The sequence below is a fragment of the Myxocyprinus asiaticus genome, chromosome 34 (genome assembly GCF_019703515.2).
Source record: "Myxocyprinus asiaticus isolate MX2 ecotype Aquarium Trade chromosome 34, UBuf_Myxa_2, whole genome shotgun sequence".
NCBI classification, from domain to species: Eukaryota; Metazoa; Chordata; class Actinopteri; order Cypriniformes; family Catostomidae; genus Myxocyprinus; species Myxocyprinus asiaticus.
In genome coordinates, this window is record NC_059377.1 from 22,929,670 (window position 1) to 22,949,779 (window position 20,110).

At 36.9% G+C, this 20,110-nt stretch overlaps 1 protein-coding gene across 4 annotated transcripts in view; it reads right to left on the reverse strand.

Moving 5' to 3' along the window:
- LOC127425319 (adhesion G protein-coupled receptor B2-like) overlaps positions 1-20,110 on the reverse strand; it is a 327,159-nt gene that overhangs the window by 104,966 nt on the left and 202,083 nt on the right. For all 4 annotated transcript variants that reach the window (XM_051671167.1, XM_051671166.1, XM_051671165.1 and 1 more), the window contains exon 15: positions 2,610-2,739. In XM_051671167.1, the coding sequence (XP_051527127.1) occupies positions 2,610-2,739 (130 nt within the window). The remainder of the gene's footprint in view (positions 1-2,609; positions 2,740-20,110) is intronic.

A 20,110-nucleotide genomic window follows, 5' to 3' on the forward strand; every position in this document is an offset into this window, starting at 1 on the left:
AAGGAAAAGCCCTAGAAATGGCCACTTGGGAGCTGATTTAGACACACAATGTGTATTAATCAGCATTTATTTTACAAGACTAATATGACAAAGAGTAATGTTAAAAATCCACACTAAATACTCAAATAAACCCACACTAAAATTTTTGTTTGATTGTTTTTTGCTTATATAAGTTTACTTGATATAAACTGCTACATAAAGCAGATACGTGTCATCGCAGATGGTAGAAAAAGGGTCCATGGAATTGCAGTATTTTCTGACGCAGCGTCAGAGGCATCCTACGGCAGTATACGGTATCTAGACCTCCCTGTTGCTAAAAGACCTTTCTTTAAATCACCATCTCCTTAACTCCTTCATTCACTGTTTCATCATTGTTTTCTGAGCTTAAAATCTTTCTCCCTTCTAACTTTCCCCTTTTTTAGTTGAGTGTTCTTTTTTTACCTCTGCAGTTTATAGAATTAACAATGCATCCAACTTGCTTCCAATCGCTAATGCTCATTGCCCCTGATTGTGCAGTACAGTGCCTGGGCAGCACTGCTCTCGCTTTCTCTCTCTATGTGTAAGATTGGCACACTCTCTTTAGCCAGTGTCAGTGGTGGCAGCAGCCAGCAGCGTGTGGTCCAGCTCATGAGTGACTGTGACTGGCCGCTGGTTTTACTCTCTCCGCCCCACATTGCTCATTCCTCAGGGCTATTCTCCATCCCTCAGCATCCCCTTCACCTGCCATGCATATCAATAACTTTAATGGGGGTGCTTTCAGAGGAAAAACACTCAGTAAACTACAGCAAACTAAAGTGGGTCACTATCCCTCCATTGATGATGCAGACGAGGAGAGGGAGGAAAAGGGAAAAAGGTTGAGAGAGTAAGAGAGATATGTACAGTTCATAAAGAGTTGGAGAGATATATAGAGAGAAATGCATGGAAAACATGCCACTAGCACAAAGAGATTTGAGCAGCTTGTTGGACTCTAGTTGCCTCCCACTTCCATTAAATGAAAAAGGGCACAGGGTCAATATAACAAGCTGCAGCACGCTCATTAACCCAGATAGCTAAAAGCCACATCACAGATGCAGTGCTATGCACAGACGCAGTGTAGTACCATGCAGAGCTGACACAGATCACATCACTTTGGACTAAAAACATTAGAATAAAATAAATAATATAAGGATCACAAACAAAAGATAAAACAATTACTTAAGCTCTTTATCACTATTCATATAAAACAGATAAAGTTTAGACACCAGCTAATGCAACAGTTACTTTAATGAGATTAATACTGACAATGGTAGAAAAACTGTACATCAGTGCTTTTAAACATTTACAGTTGGCAGACATTTTTATCCAAAGTGACTTACAGTGCATTCGAAATACACATTGTGATGAGGAGGAGGGCATGGCTGGCACTGAATCAGCTGATCAGCGGGAGAGCAAGATAAGGGGTAGCCAGAGATGCCGGTTCGAGAGAGAGACACACACACAATACGGCCATCACAGCCCGGCCACACCCTCCTCCTCATCACACACATTTTTTAAACTGTCCATGAGTTCCCTGGGAATTGAACCCACACAATTTGCATAGCTAGCTCCAAGCTCTAGAACTGGAGCTAAAAAAATTAAATAATAAACACCTGTATAAACTATACCTGAGAGAAAGCACAGGAAAGACAAAGCCTGACACATTATGCTTACCATAATATATTAAACATCTGGTCAGCCGTATGCTGAAATATGTATACCACCATAAGATTCTACACAGTATGGAAGTGGAAAGCACTTCACGCTCGCATCACATGCCACATCAACAGCGCAATGAGTCAAAAATGTATGCCCAAGAAATTAGATTAGAAATCTTTACCACAAAAATAATTACCAAAGAGCACATTGTTTCCAATCTATCCTATAAGGTGTAGAATATAAACATTTATGGAACAGACAGACCAATGACTGCCAATAGAAAAGAAAAAAAAAATCACCTGTGAGATCTTTTTTAGTAACATCTCAGTTTTTCCTAAACAACGAGATTAAATTAAGAATAACTTAAACTTTGACTTTAGTCTCTTGCTTCTCAGATTTTTCTCCTGAAAAACAACAACAAAAAAAAAAAAACTTGTGTCTCCTATAGAGTTTCAGAAGAGATCTCAACACTGTTTCAAATTGTGATTTGCCCAGATTTGCCAAGATACCAAAGTCTGCAAACATAAATTAAATATTTCAATAGAAACTTAAACATATCACAGCATTTTTTCCACAACCAAATTATCTGAGCTACGCTACCCACACTAATTTAAACATCTGTCTCATTTGTGTCTATTTTTTATTTCTCCTAAATTATTTTAGGCGGAACATCTGAGGCATAGTTGATACTTCAATTAAACTTAACTGAGAACTCTGTGAAAGAGCCCCTTCTGAGCAATACATTTTCCCCTTTGGGTACACAGCTTTTCTAGTGAGCAACCAAGCACTCTATACGATGTTCTAAAACAATATTCTTAAATTGTAAGCTGTGAGTTCCAGCTACTTGGCCATATTAGTCAAATTTTCTCAGAGGTCTCAGACTGTGAGACTATAGGCCCTGCTGCTGTGTTGTAAAGGTAAAATTAATCACTTACTGGTTCTTTAGCTTTCTGCGCTAAAACTGCAAAGGTGGACAGCTTGCTGCACAGACATTTGGTGTGGGAGACTGCTGGCGATGGGAGTGTTTGGCAGCTCTCTGTGTCCCAGTTTTCTTCGCCAGTCTCTCTGTTGATAGGGTATAATGACAACACACACAAAAACACACACAGGGAAAAAGAGTATGAATTAACTGGGTCATTCCATGAGAGAGGACAGGAAGCACAGTAGCCCTTTTTGGGGTTTTCACACTTGAAATTGTTAACTCAGGGTAATTTGTAACCTTTGGTTAACATAATCCTGGGTTCCCTTTCAAGTCTGTCACTTTGACACTGCGTCAATAGCTGAATGTATGGGAGCTCCTCTCAGGAGTACTGATCTTGGAAACCCTATAAAATTACAGCAATAAAATTACCTACATATTGGCAGGTGTCGCTTCATCATTAGATGCCACACATAATTTTCCTCTTCAAGGTTGCGGGAAAATTTCTCGTGCTCTGGAACCCAAATCAACGCTAATCATAATTTGGATCTGCGCCCTTTCAGCGAGGGATTATATTTTTTCTCCCTGTGTGTTCCAACGGACAGAGTTTCCTTTAAACACTTACATGTTTGATATTGACTGCATTGTGTTGCTTAAAGAGCCTTTTGCTTAACAATGTCTTTTTAAAAACAACGTTTTGCAAATGTTTCCACAAGCAAATGAAAACGAGTGATATATCCCTCTGTCTGATGGGCCCGAGCGCTGCTTTATAAGTGAAACTCAGAAAAACTCAAGACGCTTCACTTTTGGCTTGCTTTCATTTTGAAAGCCAAAGCCGCTTCCCTCTCCACAAGCTATGATACTTCTTTAGCTTCGGAGGGACCACACGAGGGAGGGGAGCGAGGACGGGATATGGAGCGTGGAGATTTTAGGTGGATTTGTCGCCAGCCCAAGCCGTGCGTGTATGCTCTCTTCCATATGAAGCAAATTGTTCTGTTTAGTGGGAGCGATGTTTATTTCCTGGGCTGAGCCTATGCTGACACAGCACTCGCTGAGTTTGATTGTGTTCAATGCAAGCGCTTAACACTCAAAATGCTTCACTCTCGACTTGCTTTCTGGAAAGGATGACGCCGGTCCCCTCACCTCATGTCTAGCAAGGACAAGATAAGAGCACGGACAGTTTGATGATGATTTGTTGCCGGCTTGAACAGTGCATTTCTCCTCTTCTCCATCTCAAGCGGCTTTACCTATTTTGTGGCCCGTGGTGATTTACGGCTCGCTCCAGTGCACTGCTATCGTTCATGTTCGGTGATGATGATGTTGTCAGGGATATTTTGGTGCTTGGCTTTAACTAGTGAGACATGTCCACGCTCAGGTGAGGCACTTACTGTAATTTCCCCCCACGGGCAGCAAAAATGGACAAAGCAACCTCTTAGAATGTGTCTGGCGCTACCGCCTTTGTGATGCTTGTTAAACATGCCACACCATGAATTGGTGCTCCGGCCACCAAGGTCCCTGCCCAGGAAATTGTTAGGTCTATGGGCGTCCCCGGTGTCTGTGGTGTGACAGCCCTGTTCCCTACTTAAAAGTAGAGCTTTTGCAATGTTGCGCTACACTGGATGACTAGTGTCATAGCTTATGTTGACAGACTTGTTTTAACCATGTCATCCTTTCTCTTCTGCAATACGTTGAGAAAAGTAAAATTTTTATTGGTCCACGACCCTGTCCCCTTGGTGTGAATCAGTAGCACGACATTATGGTATGCCTCCCGTAGCATCAGTTACTGACAAAGCGTCGAACTGACCGACTTGAAAGTGAACGTCTCGGTTACTGATGTAACTTTGGTTCCCTGAAAGGAGGGAACAAGACCTGTGTAGCTTTGTGGCACTACTGATTTCTTGCTGTTAAGGGACCAATAGATATGCTCTTTAGTCTAAAGATTCTGATGATGTGGCATTGTGCCCCGGCTTATATGCACGTGATACGTGTGCATAGGGGTGGAGCAACAAGTGCCAACTGCCAATATGTAATTGGCTTGACTTATAGTGTTTCAGGAACCTGTACTTCGGAGACGAGCTCCCACTGCATCAGCTACTGATCCACTATCTCTTTTCCTCCTTTCAGGGAACTAATGGTACACCAGTAACCAATATGTTATCTTGTTCCATGTTTCACTCTGTTCACACTTTACCCTGGGTTAGTAAGTACATTTGTAAACCCTGGAATACCATTCTTATATGCATATTTATGATATTAATAACATTGATTGGACAAATACATACAGCAAGCAACAAGCATGCAACCTGTTTTTAATAACTGCTTGTCCATCTGTGGAAATAGATAGATCTACTCTGGATACTGTTTACTGTTTGATATTTTAAACTGCTTCTCTGAAACCAAACCTAGTGTGAAAAGTTTCTGTGACTGTACAAAGCACATGAATATATACTAAGGTAAGCACTGAGGCAGTTAATGATTGGTTGTCTGTTGCTAAACAACTCACCATAACATTATTGCACTGCATTGCTTCATACTGCATTATTTTGGCACAGCATTTCGGGGTGAACCCCACAATGGAGCAGGGTTTCATAACCCAGGGTTAAAAGCAGCACTCACCACTTTTTAGAATTGCAAGTGTAAAATGTTCCTGAAAACATGGTTAAAACTGGCCTTTTCCCTGGGGTTTAAAAATACATTAACCTAGGGTTAACCAAGTCAAGCCTTTTTGAGAGCAGTGAATCACTATGTACCATGAGAACCTTGCACTCCTAGTTGATGACAACCCCACTCTAAATGGTCTTAGTCACAATGGCCCTCAGGACCAATGATCTTGGTTTTATAATCAACCGTCCTCCCTACCTATTTAGTCTGTCAGTGAATATCTGCTTGTTATACACACATACCTTCCATCATCCTCTAACTGAAAGAGTCCTCTTCTCCAGCAAATGCTCATCAATTCCCATCATTTACCTTTCAGACTAATTCTGTCCATATTTGGACTGTAATTATAATCATGTGATTGTTCAGTCCCCACTTTCATTCACCTCCTTCATTCATACATTTGCATTCATACATTATTCTATTCACTCATCTCGTTTTCTGTGTCAGGCATAGCTTAGTCTGTCGTCTCCATGGCTAATGAGTTTAAAGGCCACTAATAAAATGTTTGATGATTGAAACAATTAGTGCAAACATTCAAGGCTTTTCACAGGACTAATTACTAATCTTGCCACTGTTGGTTTGCCACTTTGCCCACTGTCATGCCAGCAGAAATACTGAATTTGGTAACCGTTTTAGATCTTATAATCTATGTAGAATCCACCTACTGTATGTAACATGTGCAGACGTCGTAATGTGGAGTGGTGCTTGCTGCTATGATGTTAGGGTGTTCTGGCTGGTTGCTAGGTGTACGTATACTGGCCAGATTCAAAAGAGCCCACCCCTAAGTCTCTATGATATTTTGATTCATAGATACATGTAGGGCCCTTTTCAGTGCAAGTCTATTTATTGCCTGTTGGGAAAAAAAAAAAAAAAAAAAGAAAAGAAAAAAAAGGGGTCTGATTGCTTAGAAAAGTGATAGCATACCTCTCCTATAAAAGTGACACAATTTGAAATATCACATACATATCACACTTATTCTTCACAGAATTATGCAAATTAACAATAAGGATGCTTGAATCAATATGTTTTTGCATAGTTTTTTTTTTTTCTCACTGAAGTTGCCGGGTGCTTTTACACCCAGAAATGGTGTAATGGCAGCACTTAAAGTGATAGTTCACGCAAAAAATGACAATTCTCTCATCTTTTACTAACCCTCATACCATCCCAGATGTGTATGACTTTCTTCTGCAGAACACAAACAAAGATTTTTAGAAGAATAATTCAGCTCTGTAGGTCCTCACAATGCAAGTGAATGGTGACCGGAACTCCAGAAATTCCAAAAAGGAGATAAAGTTAGCATAAAATAATATATAAGACTCCAGTGGTTTAATCAACGTCTTCTAAAGTGATCCAGTTGATATTGGGTGCAAACAGACCAAAATATAACTCATTTTTCACTGTTCATCTTGTCATTGCAATTTCTAGGCAGGTTATTATTTTAAGCTCTATTACATTTCCTAGTGCTTGATGCATGCCCAGAGAGTTAGATGGCACTATTGGAAGTGTAATCAAGCTTGAAATCATGATCACCAAGGAGACTCTGTCAAGATATACCATGAAAAAAAGTTAGATTTTGGTCTGTTTTCACCCAAAAAACAACTCGATTGCTTTAGAAGACATTGATTAAACCAGTAGAGTCTCATGGATTAGTTTTATGCTGACTTAATCTCCTTTATGGAGCTTTTTGAGTTCTGGTCACCATTTACTTGCATTGTATGAACCTACAGAGCTGAGATATTCTTTTAAAAATCTTTGTTTGTGTTTTGCAGAAGAAAGACATTTACATCTGGGATGGCATGAGGGTGAGTAAATGATGAGAACATTTTAATTTTTGGGTGAACTAACCCTTTAAACACTATCACATGACACATTATCCAGCAACTTGTGTAAAGCTCTTACTATGATTGTCTTCTTCTATGCCAGTTGTTTTTAAAACATCTATAGTCACCCAAAAAGTATTTACAGATGAGTTATAGAGCATTTGGGCATGTTTAGTTGTCCATGGGCATGATTTTCATTGTTTTTGAACATTGCACATATGCTCCTAGTGGTTCCCATGGGCTGAAATGGTTTTATATGAGATTAAATAATAATAACAATAATAATAATAATAATAATAATAATAATAATTAGCTCCCTCATGAACAAACACGAATAAAAACAAACAAAAAGGCAGGAGAATGCGTTGAAACATGTATTAAAAGCAAACTGTAAAGCTCAAATTCTGTATTCATGTTGATCTTGAGATTAAATTTACCACTAAACCCATAAGGACAGTCTAAGAGGAACTAATTATTGAGTTAGCGATTAGCATGCACAAAACACAACTCGTGCAACATTCAGAGTATTTCCACCACAGAAAAATTCTGAAAGTGATGTTAATGCCTGTCAAATTAAATTGTAGACAACTCTGTCACATGTATGTTCATTTTTCAACCTATTTAGGGTGGTATAGCCAATGTTCACACTACAACTTCCATTTGTAATAGGCACACATTCAATTTGAATTGCATGGACAAAAACAGCTGTAACATCCTTAAAAAAAATATCTTTGTTTGTGTTTTGCTGAGGAAAGAAAATCATATGAGTTTGAATTATCATTTTGGTGTACACTATTCCTTTAAGGTTCAAACCCTGCAAGTAGCATAAACATAGCAAAACCAATGCGTTTTCAGTGGGAAAAGTATTAGTGTGGACATGACCTTAGTCTTTAGTCAGAATCGGTCAGCATGGGATGTTGTTTGGAGAGATTTATTGAATAAATCACCCAGAATGCATTGCACTACAAGCCGATCATGAATGTGATTCAACTGTCATTTAGTGGTCACCTCCTGCTAGTGTAACATTGGTAACCTACAAGGAATGTCGATCGGTTAATGAATCAGAATCTGAATGAGTTGTCTGAACAAAAAAAAAAAAAAAAAAAAAAATTCAAAAGATCTGAATCACTAAGAATCAAAACCCACACTATTACACTGCACCAACTGAAGTATTCTGTTGAGAATCTGTGTGAAAAACAGTAGGACTAAAAGAGGCACTAAAATATTACAGCCTGATGCATTTATTATTTTTATTCAGGTAATTTTATTTAGTGGAGTAAAAGGAGCTGTTATATTAGATGAGCAATGAATATTTTAGTGTGGATAGTCTAGTCTTGCAGCATAAGTGGAGCTAAAATACTCCTTCAATGCATTTTTACAAGAATATATAATTTTCCTAGATTAACTAGAAAAGGGCTATGCAAATAAATATTCCTTTCTTAAATAATGAACAGTATTCATTACTATTGTATATGATCCCCCCCCCCCCCCCAAAAAAAGGTCAAAGTTGTTTAATAAAACATTTTTGTTGTGATTCCTCTCACTAGTATTCATTCAAGTCACAATGATTGAGTTGTAGTGACAAAAACAATCTCAAACTGCATAAAAGCAACACAAACACATCTGCATGTCTATATATTCATCTCTCTATCTTTCTCTCTCATAAACATGCACTTGCCTTTCTACAACACATATGCTCCCACAGAAAGCACTTAATAAATAAAAATCCACCTAATGCAATATAAGTGCAATCTTTCTCTTGCCTTGATCTGCAGATTGACACTTCAGAGGCAGCTGATCAGAGCTGACTCCCAATCAAAGTCTCTCAGGCGGCAACACAGACAAAAATGAGCCGACAGACACATAAATAGAATTCTGGCTATTTCTAGTTAGTCGAGGATCAAGCAGAGAGCAGCAGGTGCAAAGCTCTTGGGGATTTTAATCAACAGAAGCTGAGTGAGATAAGAGATGGGAGGGTTAATGAAAGAGTATCTGAAACATTGTTTGGCAGGTGAGGCAGATACTTTGCTTAGATCAGAACACATCCAATTACTGAGCTCTCAGTAAGAGACAGTTACGTTGGCCAGACAACATAATTTACAGTCCTTCGGGACATTATCTACCTTTTAGATAATGCTATCCCTGTTGAAAAGACTAGCATATCTGGTCATCAGCATGCCATACTGGTGTGTTGGTACCCCATTCTAAGTATTCCAAGTCTTTTGAAAGCCAATAACTTTGTGTGAGGAACAGACTGAAATTTAAGTCATTACTAATTGAAAATTATATTTCTCAAATAACATTTTCCACTCAGAATATTCAAACTGGCATGTAATATACACTCACTTGGCACTTTATTAGGAACACTATGGTCCTAAGTATGTGCCCGAAGTCATCTTCTGTTGTTGTTGTAGCCCATCCGCCTCAAGGTTTGATGTGTTGTGCATTCTGAGATGCTATTCTGCTCACTACAATTGTACAGAGTGTTTACCTGTGTTACTATAGCCTTTCTATCAGCTCAAACCAGTCTGGACATTCTCCGTTGACCTCTCTTATCAACAAGGCGTTTCCATCCGCAGAACTGCCACTCACTGGATGTTTTATTTTTTTTTTATTTTTTGCACCATTCTGAGTAAACTCTAGAGACTGTTGTGTGTGAAAATCCCAGGAGATCAGCAGTTACAGAAATACTCAAACCAGCCCGCCTGGCACTAAAAATCATGCCACGGTCAAAATCACTGAGATCACATTTTTTTCCCCATTCTGATGGTTGATGTGATCATTAACTGAAGCTCATGACCTGTATCTGCATGATTTTATGCATTGCACTGCTGCCACATGATTGGCTGATTAGATAATTGCATGAATAAGTAAGTGTACAGGTCTTAATAAAGTGCTAAGTGAGTGTAGATGATGTACTGGCTGGTCGACTAGTCGACGCATCCAATCCGGTTAAAATGATGGTTAAAATGAAAATTAATGTACAATGGTTTATGTTTTTTTTTTTTTAAATCTATAACATGACATCTTTTGAAATTATCCATCCATCCAACCTCTGGGTCATTTACATAAACACTGACCTGCTGAGTGCCGTTAATTACATGGACAAACCATTTTTGAACCTGAATATAAACATGAATGTGATTTCAGAGCTTGGGCAGTTGGGAAAGTCATTACTGAATAATGACTGAAATTTCATCCTGTACCTCATAAAGCCATCATATTGCTTTAGAAGATCTGGAATATAGCACATGGGCAAGATTTATGCTGTTGTATGACATTTTTGGTGCTTTTTGGAGCTTGACAGATGTGGTCACTATGAATGCATATGGAAAAGCATTGTGAGAAGATTCTTTAGAAGCTCTTTTTTTAATTTCATGGAAAAATGGGTTTGGAACAGCGGAATGGAGGGAATGTTTATAATTAACAGAAATTTCATTTTTAGGCGAACTATTCCTTTAAAGCACTCATTTACATAGGTCTAAAACAACTTTATGCATGTGGCAAACTTGAATTCACTCCAAAGGGTGACCTTATTAGCCGTATCTGCTTGAAATAGTCAAGTCAAGTAATTTTTATTTGTATAGCACCTTTCACAACACACATCGTTTCAAAGCAGCTTTACAGAAAATCATGCATTAACAGAAAATTAAACCATAATATCTATAAAGTCTTAGAGTCATCATTGTGTAGTTTGATTAAATACGATTATGAAGTGTGTATAAAAATAAGTAATTAAATAATAATTGTATTTAGCAATTTAATAATTGTAAATAGCAACTCAAACACAAGTGCACTGTGTAAATACTCTACCTCTCTGAAATATCACACAGTACAGCAGAGTTTCTGCTAAGAAATGTTGGTGCCGGTCAACGTGTCTAGGAATTATGAAGTTCACTGGACAAATTATTATTTTGCACTGTAATCGATGGACTACGCATAATATGCAATATAATAATGACACAATCAAGTTTCATTACAGCTGATTTTCCAGTAGAAAACTATTATAAGTACACTTTTCATCTCATGTGAGTGTACACCATTCGGATCAAACTTTACAAAAACACAATTCATTTGTTAAAGGGGTCATGAACTGAGAAATCAAAATTCCCTTGATCTTTTGACATATAAGAGCTCATTGTACTATAAAAACATTCTGTAAGTTTCAGAACTCAAAACTTTCTCGTTAGTCTAAAAACAGCTTATAATGAAGCCAATCTGCCAAAATTACAGGATGTGGAATGTGCCACTTTATTAAGTAATAGTGTTGCTAAACACCACCTCCGCAGAAGAAGATCAACGCCTGCTTCTACATCACTGCCTGTTTAGCCCCGCCCACTGATTCACGCATGTAGTAGGTTAATAACGAGAGAGGCAAATGCAGATCTACACAGAAACCAAATAATAAAGATGCTCCGAAGACAACAAGACGCTGTGCATTGCCAAGTTGTGGAAAAACACAGTCTTTGCATTGCCTTCCTTCTGATCCCAACATTAGGAAAGAAGGAATCCAGACCGCGTCAGTAAGAACTTGGTCCTTTGTTCACTTCATTTTACCGCGGATTCGTTTACAAACAAGGCACAATTCGATGCAGGATTTTCAGAAATATTGAAATATAAAGACGATGCTGAGCCGACTATATTGGATCCGACAGTAATGTCGCACCACACAAGTGTGAGTAACTGTTTTTATTACGTGGTCACTATTGCTTTGTCTGTTATTACAGATCATTTGATATGTACTGAGTATTTATGCATTTTTAACCTAAATCACAGCAGTGTCCATCTATGAAGGATGTAGGCAAAACTGTTAGCCAATCATACCAGTGGGCGTTTACTTCCGAGTCTACAATCTGCCACGCCTATTCAAACGGTGTGTTACGATGAGGTGGGTCAAAACAGGACAGAAAATAGCTTATTACTTCCAAATTTTTTGATGTAAAAATCTTGATAACATTATAAGTGGACCTCAGAGAACAGTACAAAATAAAAAAGGCAGTTCATGACCCCTTTAATGTGTAAAAGTTTTAAATTGGCTCCAAACTACTTAATGCACCTTTAACGGTCAAAAACTGGTATTTAGTTTCTACTGTTTGAGGTGTTCAGGTATTTTTTCCCATGCAATTATTAGTAGTTATTATTCATAGTAGTCCCCTGCCATCAGCTTTTAATGCAGACAGTGACTGGCAGGTTTCTCTCTTATATGCATTCTGTTGTACACACACAAAAAAGGACAAACAGTCTAACATATGGAAAATGAAATGCCACAGCAGTAATTTCTCACCCTTTTGTATGCAAGTATAGCTCCATTATTTAATTAGCACATGCTGTGATAGGTTTAATGAACCAACAGAGTGCACCAGTTGGCCGTTGCTTCCTCAATGGCCTATGTTTGTGTTATCTGATTAAATGACTGGATTAACAGTGACATTAGTCTTGGGGGGACCAGATTACAGAACAGACTAAATTGACTTTGTGCCTTTTTGTTTTTAATATACACTACAAGATGAGATCCCTCAAAAAGAGGGATGAAAACATGAAATAAAAACTGGGAAGAGCTATCAAGCTGTGGTGGATAAAAGGAGCTATCGTCATGACAAAGGGTGGCGGTTAAGTTGGTGTTGGAGTGTCTAGCATGACAGCTAAAAATATGCCCCAAACAAACAAATTAAATGTGGATGCCAAGTGCTAATCCATGCGAGGAACAGTTTTATTTCAGGGAGGCAATTAATTCTAATCTGGTTATAGGCACATGCATTATGAGCCAAATATGCCCTCTATGATTATAGTGAAAGGGTGTGCTGAAAAGAATTATAGGAGTATTAAAAAAAAAACAAATGCCAGAAAAACAGGAAAAACATTGTGAGAAATCGATAAAACAATAAACCAAAAAGAAGTGAGAAAGAAACAACCTGGATTCATAGAATCATGTTACTATGAATACATTTGTGCAATATGAGTTTTATTTGCCTCGTTCTACATATCGTGGCAGTTTCCTACTGAAATGAACACTAGAGGTGCTAGAAAACAATTAGGCTACTTTTATTTTCATTCACACAAATAAAACACTAGATTATCTGTTCACAAACACTTTCTTTTCACCCTGTTTCTCACACAATGCTATCTTATGACATCTAAACACTTTTACCAAAGCACATGACTTGAAGGTTATACATTTTAAAGTTTGCATTACATAACTGACTACATTTAAAATCTTGTCCAAGTGTGATCAAATTGCACAGCATAGCTAAACAGAGCATTGCACTTGCAATACAAAGGACCGGGGTACAAGTCCTTGAGTCGATAAATGAGCTGAAAGTGTCATAGAAACACCGCAAAATGGCATGGTTGCATTTTTTCTTCTGACACTTGCTTTCTGTGACACTATCGGTTAGGTTTAGGTTCAAGGTTTACAATAGGGAGGTCAGTTTTGTTGATTTAATCCTTAAACGCATACCTCAGGTCTTTAGTGACCCGGGACCTCATTCCACCTCCTGTACCTAGCACACTGTAGCTCCTGTAAATAAATAAAACATTTAAAAAGCCAAAATTGCAAATAAATAAATAAATAAATATATATATATATATATATATATATATATATATATATATATATATATATATATATATATATATATATATATATATTTATTTTATTTTATTTTTATAATGGCTAAAGTACCAAAAGTGTATACGGTTATTAGAGACCCAAGGTATGTAATAGTGTCGTTTCTATTTTTTATTTTTTATTTTTTTGTGGACATCTGAAAATTATATTCTTATGATTATTATTTATATGCATTTACTATCACATGATATATATTTATTTATTACAAGATAAATGACTACTATATTCATACTGTACAAATAAATACTATATCACATTGATTTTCCATGCAACAATGCTGAATCATCAGTATTCCATATGCATGTACACATACATATGCTATTTGTTATTCCAGGTGGCACTTTTGTTTCAGTGATGGACTTGATTTAAATTTGACATTGCTATTTGATGAAGAAACAACATGGAAGTAAACTATAGCAAGTACAACACATGCACGGTATAATATGACTATTATTGTTTGGGTGTACTACTGAATTTAAGTAAGTTACTTAATCTATTCAGACTCAGTAAGTGCCAGAAAAAATATTTATGTATAGCTTATGTTTAGCTTATGTGTAGCTTATGTGTTATGTGTAGCTCAATATGTGTTTAACAGCCAGTTGCATCTCGTGAAATTTCAGTGTGAAAGTAATGAATCCTGTTCTAGATTTGTCCTGATTATCTCTTTGATTTATGAAAAATAAAACATCAAAATAATTATTTTCTAAATGTCTTGAAAATATTTTGAAAATGTTACACTATCTGGGCATTTTGTAGAACCATTTGTGATAGATATAAGTGAAGGGTCTCTAAAGACCCAAATATGTAAGGGTGTTTGGTGAAATCCCCATGCATTTAAGGGTTAAAACTCAATAAACATTACTCTTTAATAAATCTGTTTGGGAGAAAATGTAACTCATGCCACTCAGTGGACATTTCACATTGTAACCGCTGTTGGAACGCTGGAACATAATTTTAATTACACTCCAATTAACACACTATTCATTTTACACTCTTTCTGTGCCAATTTGTTTCTCATTTATTTCTATTTTCAGTCCATCCAAGGAAGTTTAGGAGAAACATCTAAGACAGCGTTGAAACTTTATAAACATTACTTAGAAGTCTCCTGAGCTATGAAACAGCAACCACTAATCAATATTTATTAATTTTTCCCCAGGGCAGGGCCCACGCCTGGGATCGAACCTCTGCATAAAGAATAAAACAGATGCATTAAAATAAATAAATCAAATTGTTGAAGTTCTCCCACAAGTATGAAGAATCAAGTCCTTACTCTTGCAGAAGCCCACACTTCTGAGAAAAATGGCTGTGATTCAAGGCTGTTACTCTTTGAAAACCCTCATAACGTCTGATTGTGTCTGACAAACAGAAAGTGCTTGTCACTGGCCTCTCAGCAATGCTTTCCTGGCAATAATTGTTAAGCTTCTTTACAGAGATTAGCTTTCCTCCTGGTGCACTGATGGGAACGGTGCCAGGCAGGTTAGCAGTGCACGCAACAAGTGGTCCTGTGGAACAGGTCCCACAGCTTTGTGAAAAAACTTGCAGGACAAACCGCATCCAAGAGGGATGCTCAAAGAATGTCTGACCCTGTTAGCAAAAAGGGTATTAAGGGAACATTGATTGATCCTTGTTTAATTGATTCTTCAATGATCTAACTAAACTATATAACTGATTAACAGCAAATACTCTGTAGCAATTTGGACAGCCTGATCTCATTCAGAAATTTGTGACTGTGGTGACAACTTCACAAAATTATATTTTGTGGTTCCTTACACATATTGCAGCAGTTCTGAGGTGAAATGTTTACTGTGTGGCACTAGAAGTGAGTTACATTTTCTCCCAAACAGATGAGGTTTTTAATGTTCTTTCAAGTTTTAAATCAACAAAACCTACCTCATGAAAACTGCAATTGCTGAAGCAACCACATAAATTTGTCGTGCTTCTTTGACACTTTTGGCTCACGTGTTGTCTTGATCCTTGGTCCTTGTTTTCACAAGTGATCACAAGCACAATATGATCGCAATTAATCAAGCATGCAAATGTATTTGGCTATGTAATGCAAATGTTAACATCTATGGCCTTACGTAAAAGCGATTTGGTGTCATAAGATAGAAGTATGTGAGGAACAGAGTAAAAAGTAGGTGTTTATAAACTGATAATCGGCCCTTTTATTTGGATTTGTGTGAAAGGGAATAAAAGTCATTGTTGTAGCACCTCTAGTGTTTATTTCACCAGGAAACTACCGCAATACATACAACAAGAAGTGCAAAAATCATTTTGCCAAAATGTAGGTATAGTAATGTGATTCTATGAGACCAGATTGAGTACGGAACTGGCTAACCAGAGTAAGAACCTTTGCAGTAGTAGAAGAGTCAACTCAAGCAACCACACAAACATATCCACACAAACATATGCAAACTAGAGAAGATAGTGCACACAAACAAAAGTTTATAAGATGTTTCTGCTAATTTATACATCACCGTTTCCAAGTAAGGATTTTGAAAGCTTGACATACCACATGCTGGAGAAGAACTGTTAAAGCATTGGTATTCTCACTGCTTGGACATGTATTAAATTATTTGAAAAATGCTAACGCATCTACTAATACAGTATCGCTGAGAGTGTTATTTGGGGGAGATGAACTTACATAATGAAAAACAAGCCGAGTGATTTTAAATCCCTGATCTTTCAGTAGTCTTTTTCTACCTTACATCTGAAACACACAACACATGCCCTGAAACACAAGCAATATCTTCTACTGGTAGGTTTCCTACTTGATGAACTCTCTCTAGGCAGTTTCTAGCTCAGAGTCTCTTGTTAGAAGTAAATAACACAGGTAAGCACTGAATATGTACTCACCACTGTGGTGTAGCCTAATTCCACACACTCGGAGTACAGATGCTACATGTAATAAGCGGACATACGCTTGCCGAAGCTCAATCTGTTGCTGCTTCTACTGACACACTAACACCCTACACTATCCCCTGCCCTCGGAGCCCCACCCCCAACAAACACACAAACACGCACACACTTTTTACTTCCGCCGCCCACACACTGGAGGAGGTTCAGGGTTATTTCCGCATCAAGTGTTACAATTTGGAATCTAAATATAGATCGCTGTAAGAATCTTTAGTCACTCATTTATGACGACACACACACACACACACACACACACACGTTGGTGCGGCTATCCTTATGAGGACTCTCCATAGATATAATGATTTTTATATTGTACAAACTATAGATTATATCCCCTAACCCTAACACTACCCCTAAACCTAACCCTCACAAAAAAACTTTCTGCATTTTTACATTTTAAAAAAAACAAAACATTGTTTAGTATGTTTTTTAAGCAATTTGAATTATGGGACAACTTGAAATGTCCTCATAAACCACATTTATAGCATAATACCCTTGTAATTACCAGTTTGTAACCTAAAAAAATAAATTCCTCGTTGCAGTTTAGGTAGTTTAGGACTCTGGATTTTAGATTAGTTTCAGTTTTTCTAATTATTTTTGTTTTAAAATTAAAGGAATATTCAGGGATCAAAACAAGTAAAGCTCATTTTGACAGCATTTGTGACTGTAGATTAAAAAAAAAAAAAAAGCAAGCATCAAGGTTACAGAGGCTTGTGAATGGAAATGAATGGGCTCAACTGTTGGAGGGTTTAAAGGAAGAAATGTGAAGCTCATAATTTTTAAAAAAGCACTTACATCAATACTTCTGTTAAAACATGCGTATTATTTAAGCTGTTAAGTTGTTTAAATTGTTGTTTTTGCAAATTACAGGGTTTACAGTGTAACATCATCATGACACATAGTTGTAAAATTGGATATAACTTTACACAGCAAAGGTTAGTAAGTGACTGTATCACACTAAAATCATGTTAACACTTTTACACGTTTACGGCTTATGGCTATTTAAAATTTACGTTTTGGCCCCATTCACTTCCATTGTACTGTAAGTGCCTCACTGTAACCCAGATGTTTTTTGTTTACATCTAAATTAAGTTTTGTTGTTAAAAAACATTATGCCACAGATGTTGTTGATTGAGCAAAACTTGGTTTATTAATATTCCTTTAATTTCAGTTAACGAAAATGTTTTAATTTGAGGTTTTTTTAACAATAATTACACTGACACACACACAGAAAAACTCATTCCAACTTACAGAAAAACAGCACTGCCAAGGAAAGCTCATCACATGTGCATGTGATGACATGAGCAGGAACTAGGCAAAAGATTACTGTAGTCAGAACAGAAATAGAGAGAGAGAGAGAGAGAGAGAGAGAGATAGAGAGAGAGACCGACTGATCGAGGGGCTGGTATATAGAGCAAGAGTGAGTGAGATGTAGGTCTCTGCACGGTAAGACCGATAATGGTGCATGAAGCAGTTCTTACAGTGAGATGGATTCCACATTATCCCAGTTCAGCTCATTTTAACCATAAGATGCTTACGGCTTACTGTCTCACTTTATTACAGCGAGAGGGGGGAGGTGACCAGGGGTCACCCAGGTTGCAATATCACAGCGAGGAACTCACTGTGATTATTTACCCTTATTGTGCCATAAAAACTGAAGCTGTTTTAGCAGCTGATCCACAGTCCATTTAGTGGGAGGAAGTCTGAGTCATGCCCTCGTTAAAGAGAGTTTGATGCTTATTTTCAGATAACAAGTGTGGTGCAACAAGTGTTCAGGTGTCTCCTGCCCTGAATCACATGCCAAAAATATCCCGCCGTGCACATACCCAGCTCCACTAAACATACAGAGACATACTGTAAACATGCTGAGAAGGTTTGAAATTAAGCTAAATATATCAGTGATGTGGTTTCTGTAACAGGTTCACTGTCGTGTGACTATACACTAACAACACAATTACTTAAATGTACCATTAATAATAATCACAGATTTATAGATGCTAATTAGATGGAAATGCTTATTAAATGTCTTTACCATGGCAATACCATGTTTATTTTGACATGTACAGTACCATGGTTATATTCTATGAAGTACCATGGGAATGCAATGGTACATGAATATGTTACTCATTCCTTACCATGGTATGTTAAAGTACCATGGTATTACCATCTGATATCATCACTGTAGCATGCCAAAATACTTTGTATAGGGGTAGTTTGATTTTCTTGACTGATGCTTTCATACTGTACCAAAGTAACATGCAAAAAGGGGCACGTGAGCCATTTTAGACTATACTCATATAACTTCAATTTGAAAAGTTCCTTTAGAGCTCAACTGAATCTTAATGGTTATCGTGACCTTTTAAACAATTCCCCATTTACATTTTTCCCAAAAATTTGAATTTTTATTGACAACTTAGCATTAATTTAGTATAATCTTGAGATGTTTTGAAAAATAAATAAATAATAAAAAAATTATTAATAATAATATTTAAATATGCAAAATTTTTTCCTCATTAAAAAAGTTAAACTCCTAAAAACTTTACATTTTGCTAAATGTTAATTTTGCAATATATGAAGGAAGCCATGGCCACTCACATTTAAATGAAGACACCAGTCATATCAGTAACCTTATAAAAGCTATTTTATTCTACATGGAGAGGGTCCGCAAATGGGGGCTGCCATGTTAGAACCCTGTTATTTGACACATTCACTCAGTAATCATGGCTGACTGTGAATACTAAATTTCTACAATGGAATCTGAAACTTAAAACTATTATTATTATTTTTTTTTTATAATGCTACATCCAAACCACAAGGTGTCAGTGTATGTCCAAGATGACACAAAAACAAAAGTTACTGAGTGCGCCATTAATTTTGTAGTAGTAGCAAATGTTGTTAATGCCATAGTTTCCCAAAGTAATTAAGAGCAGTGTAAAATAACAGTCCTATATTAATGCAGTTCATTTTTATGGGTTGACCATTATAATGTAAAGGACAATAATGGATAATGTTAGAGACTTGTAAAGCTTATGCATCCCACAGGGTAAATTTGCCTTGTTTGTGTATTAATTGATTTTTTTAAAGAAAAAAGAAAAAAGTGTGATGTTGTGGAAGGAGCTATTTTATTTTATTTTATTTTATTTATTTATTTATTTTTATTTTTTTTTCTGGATCTACATTAATTCAATGGGAAGAGTGGAATATGCTTGGATATGGGTTAATCAAACACTTAAATGACCACTGCATTTATCGATCATTTTACATTGGGGAATCAAATTGCAAAACCATTCTACATATTATCGACTCTCGAATTTAAAACTTGTATGTAAACAAAATTTTCATTTTGTCAACATGACAAAATTCAAACAAACAAACATTTGTCTCCATCCCTCTCATTTTGTCTAGTGAAAGCAGTGTAGCAACTGGTGAACTCTCCGCTAGCTGTATGATTTCACTAAACAGGTTAACATGGTGAGTTGAGTGTGATGGATA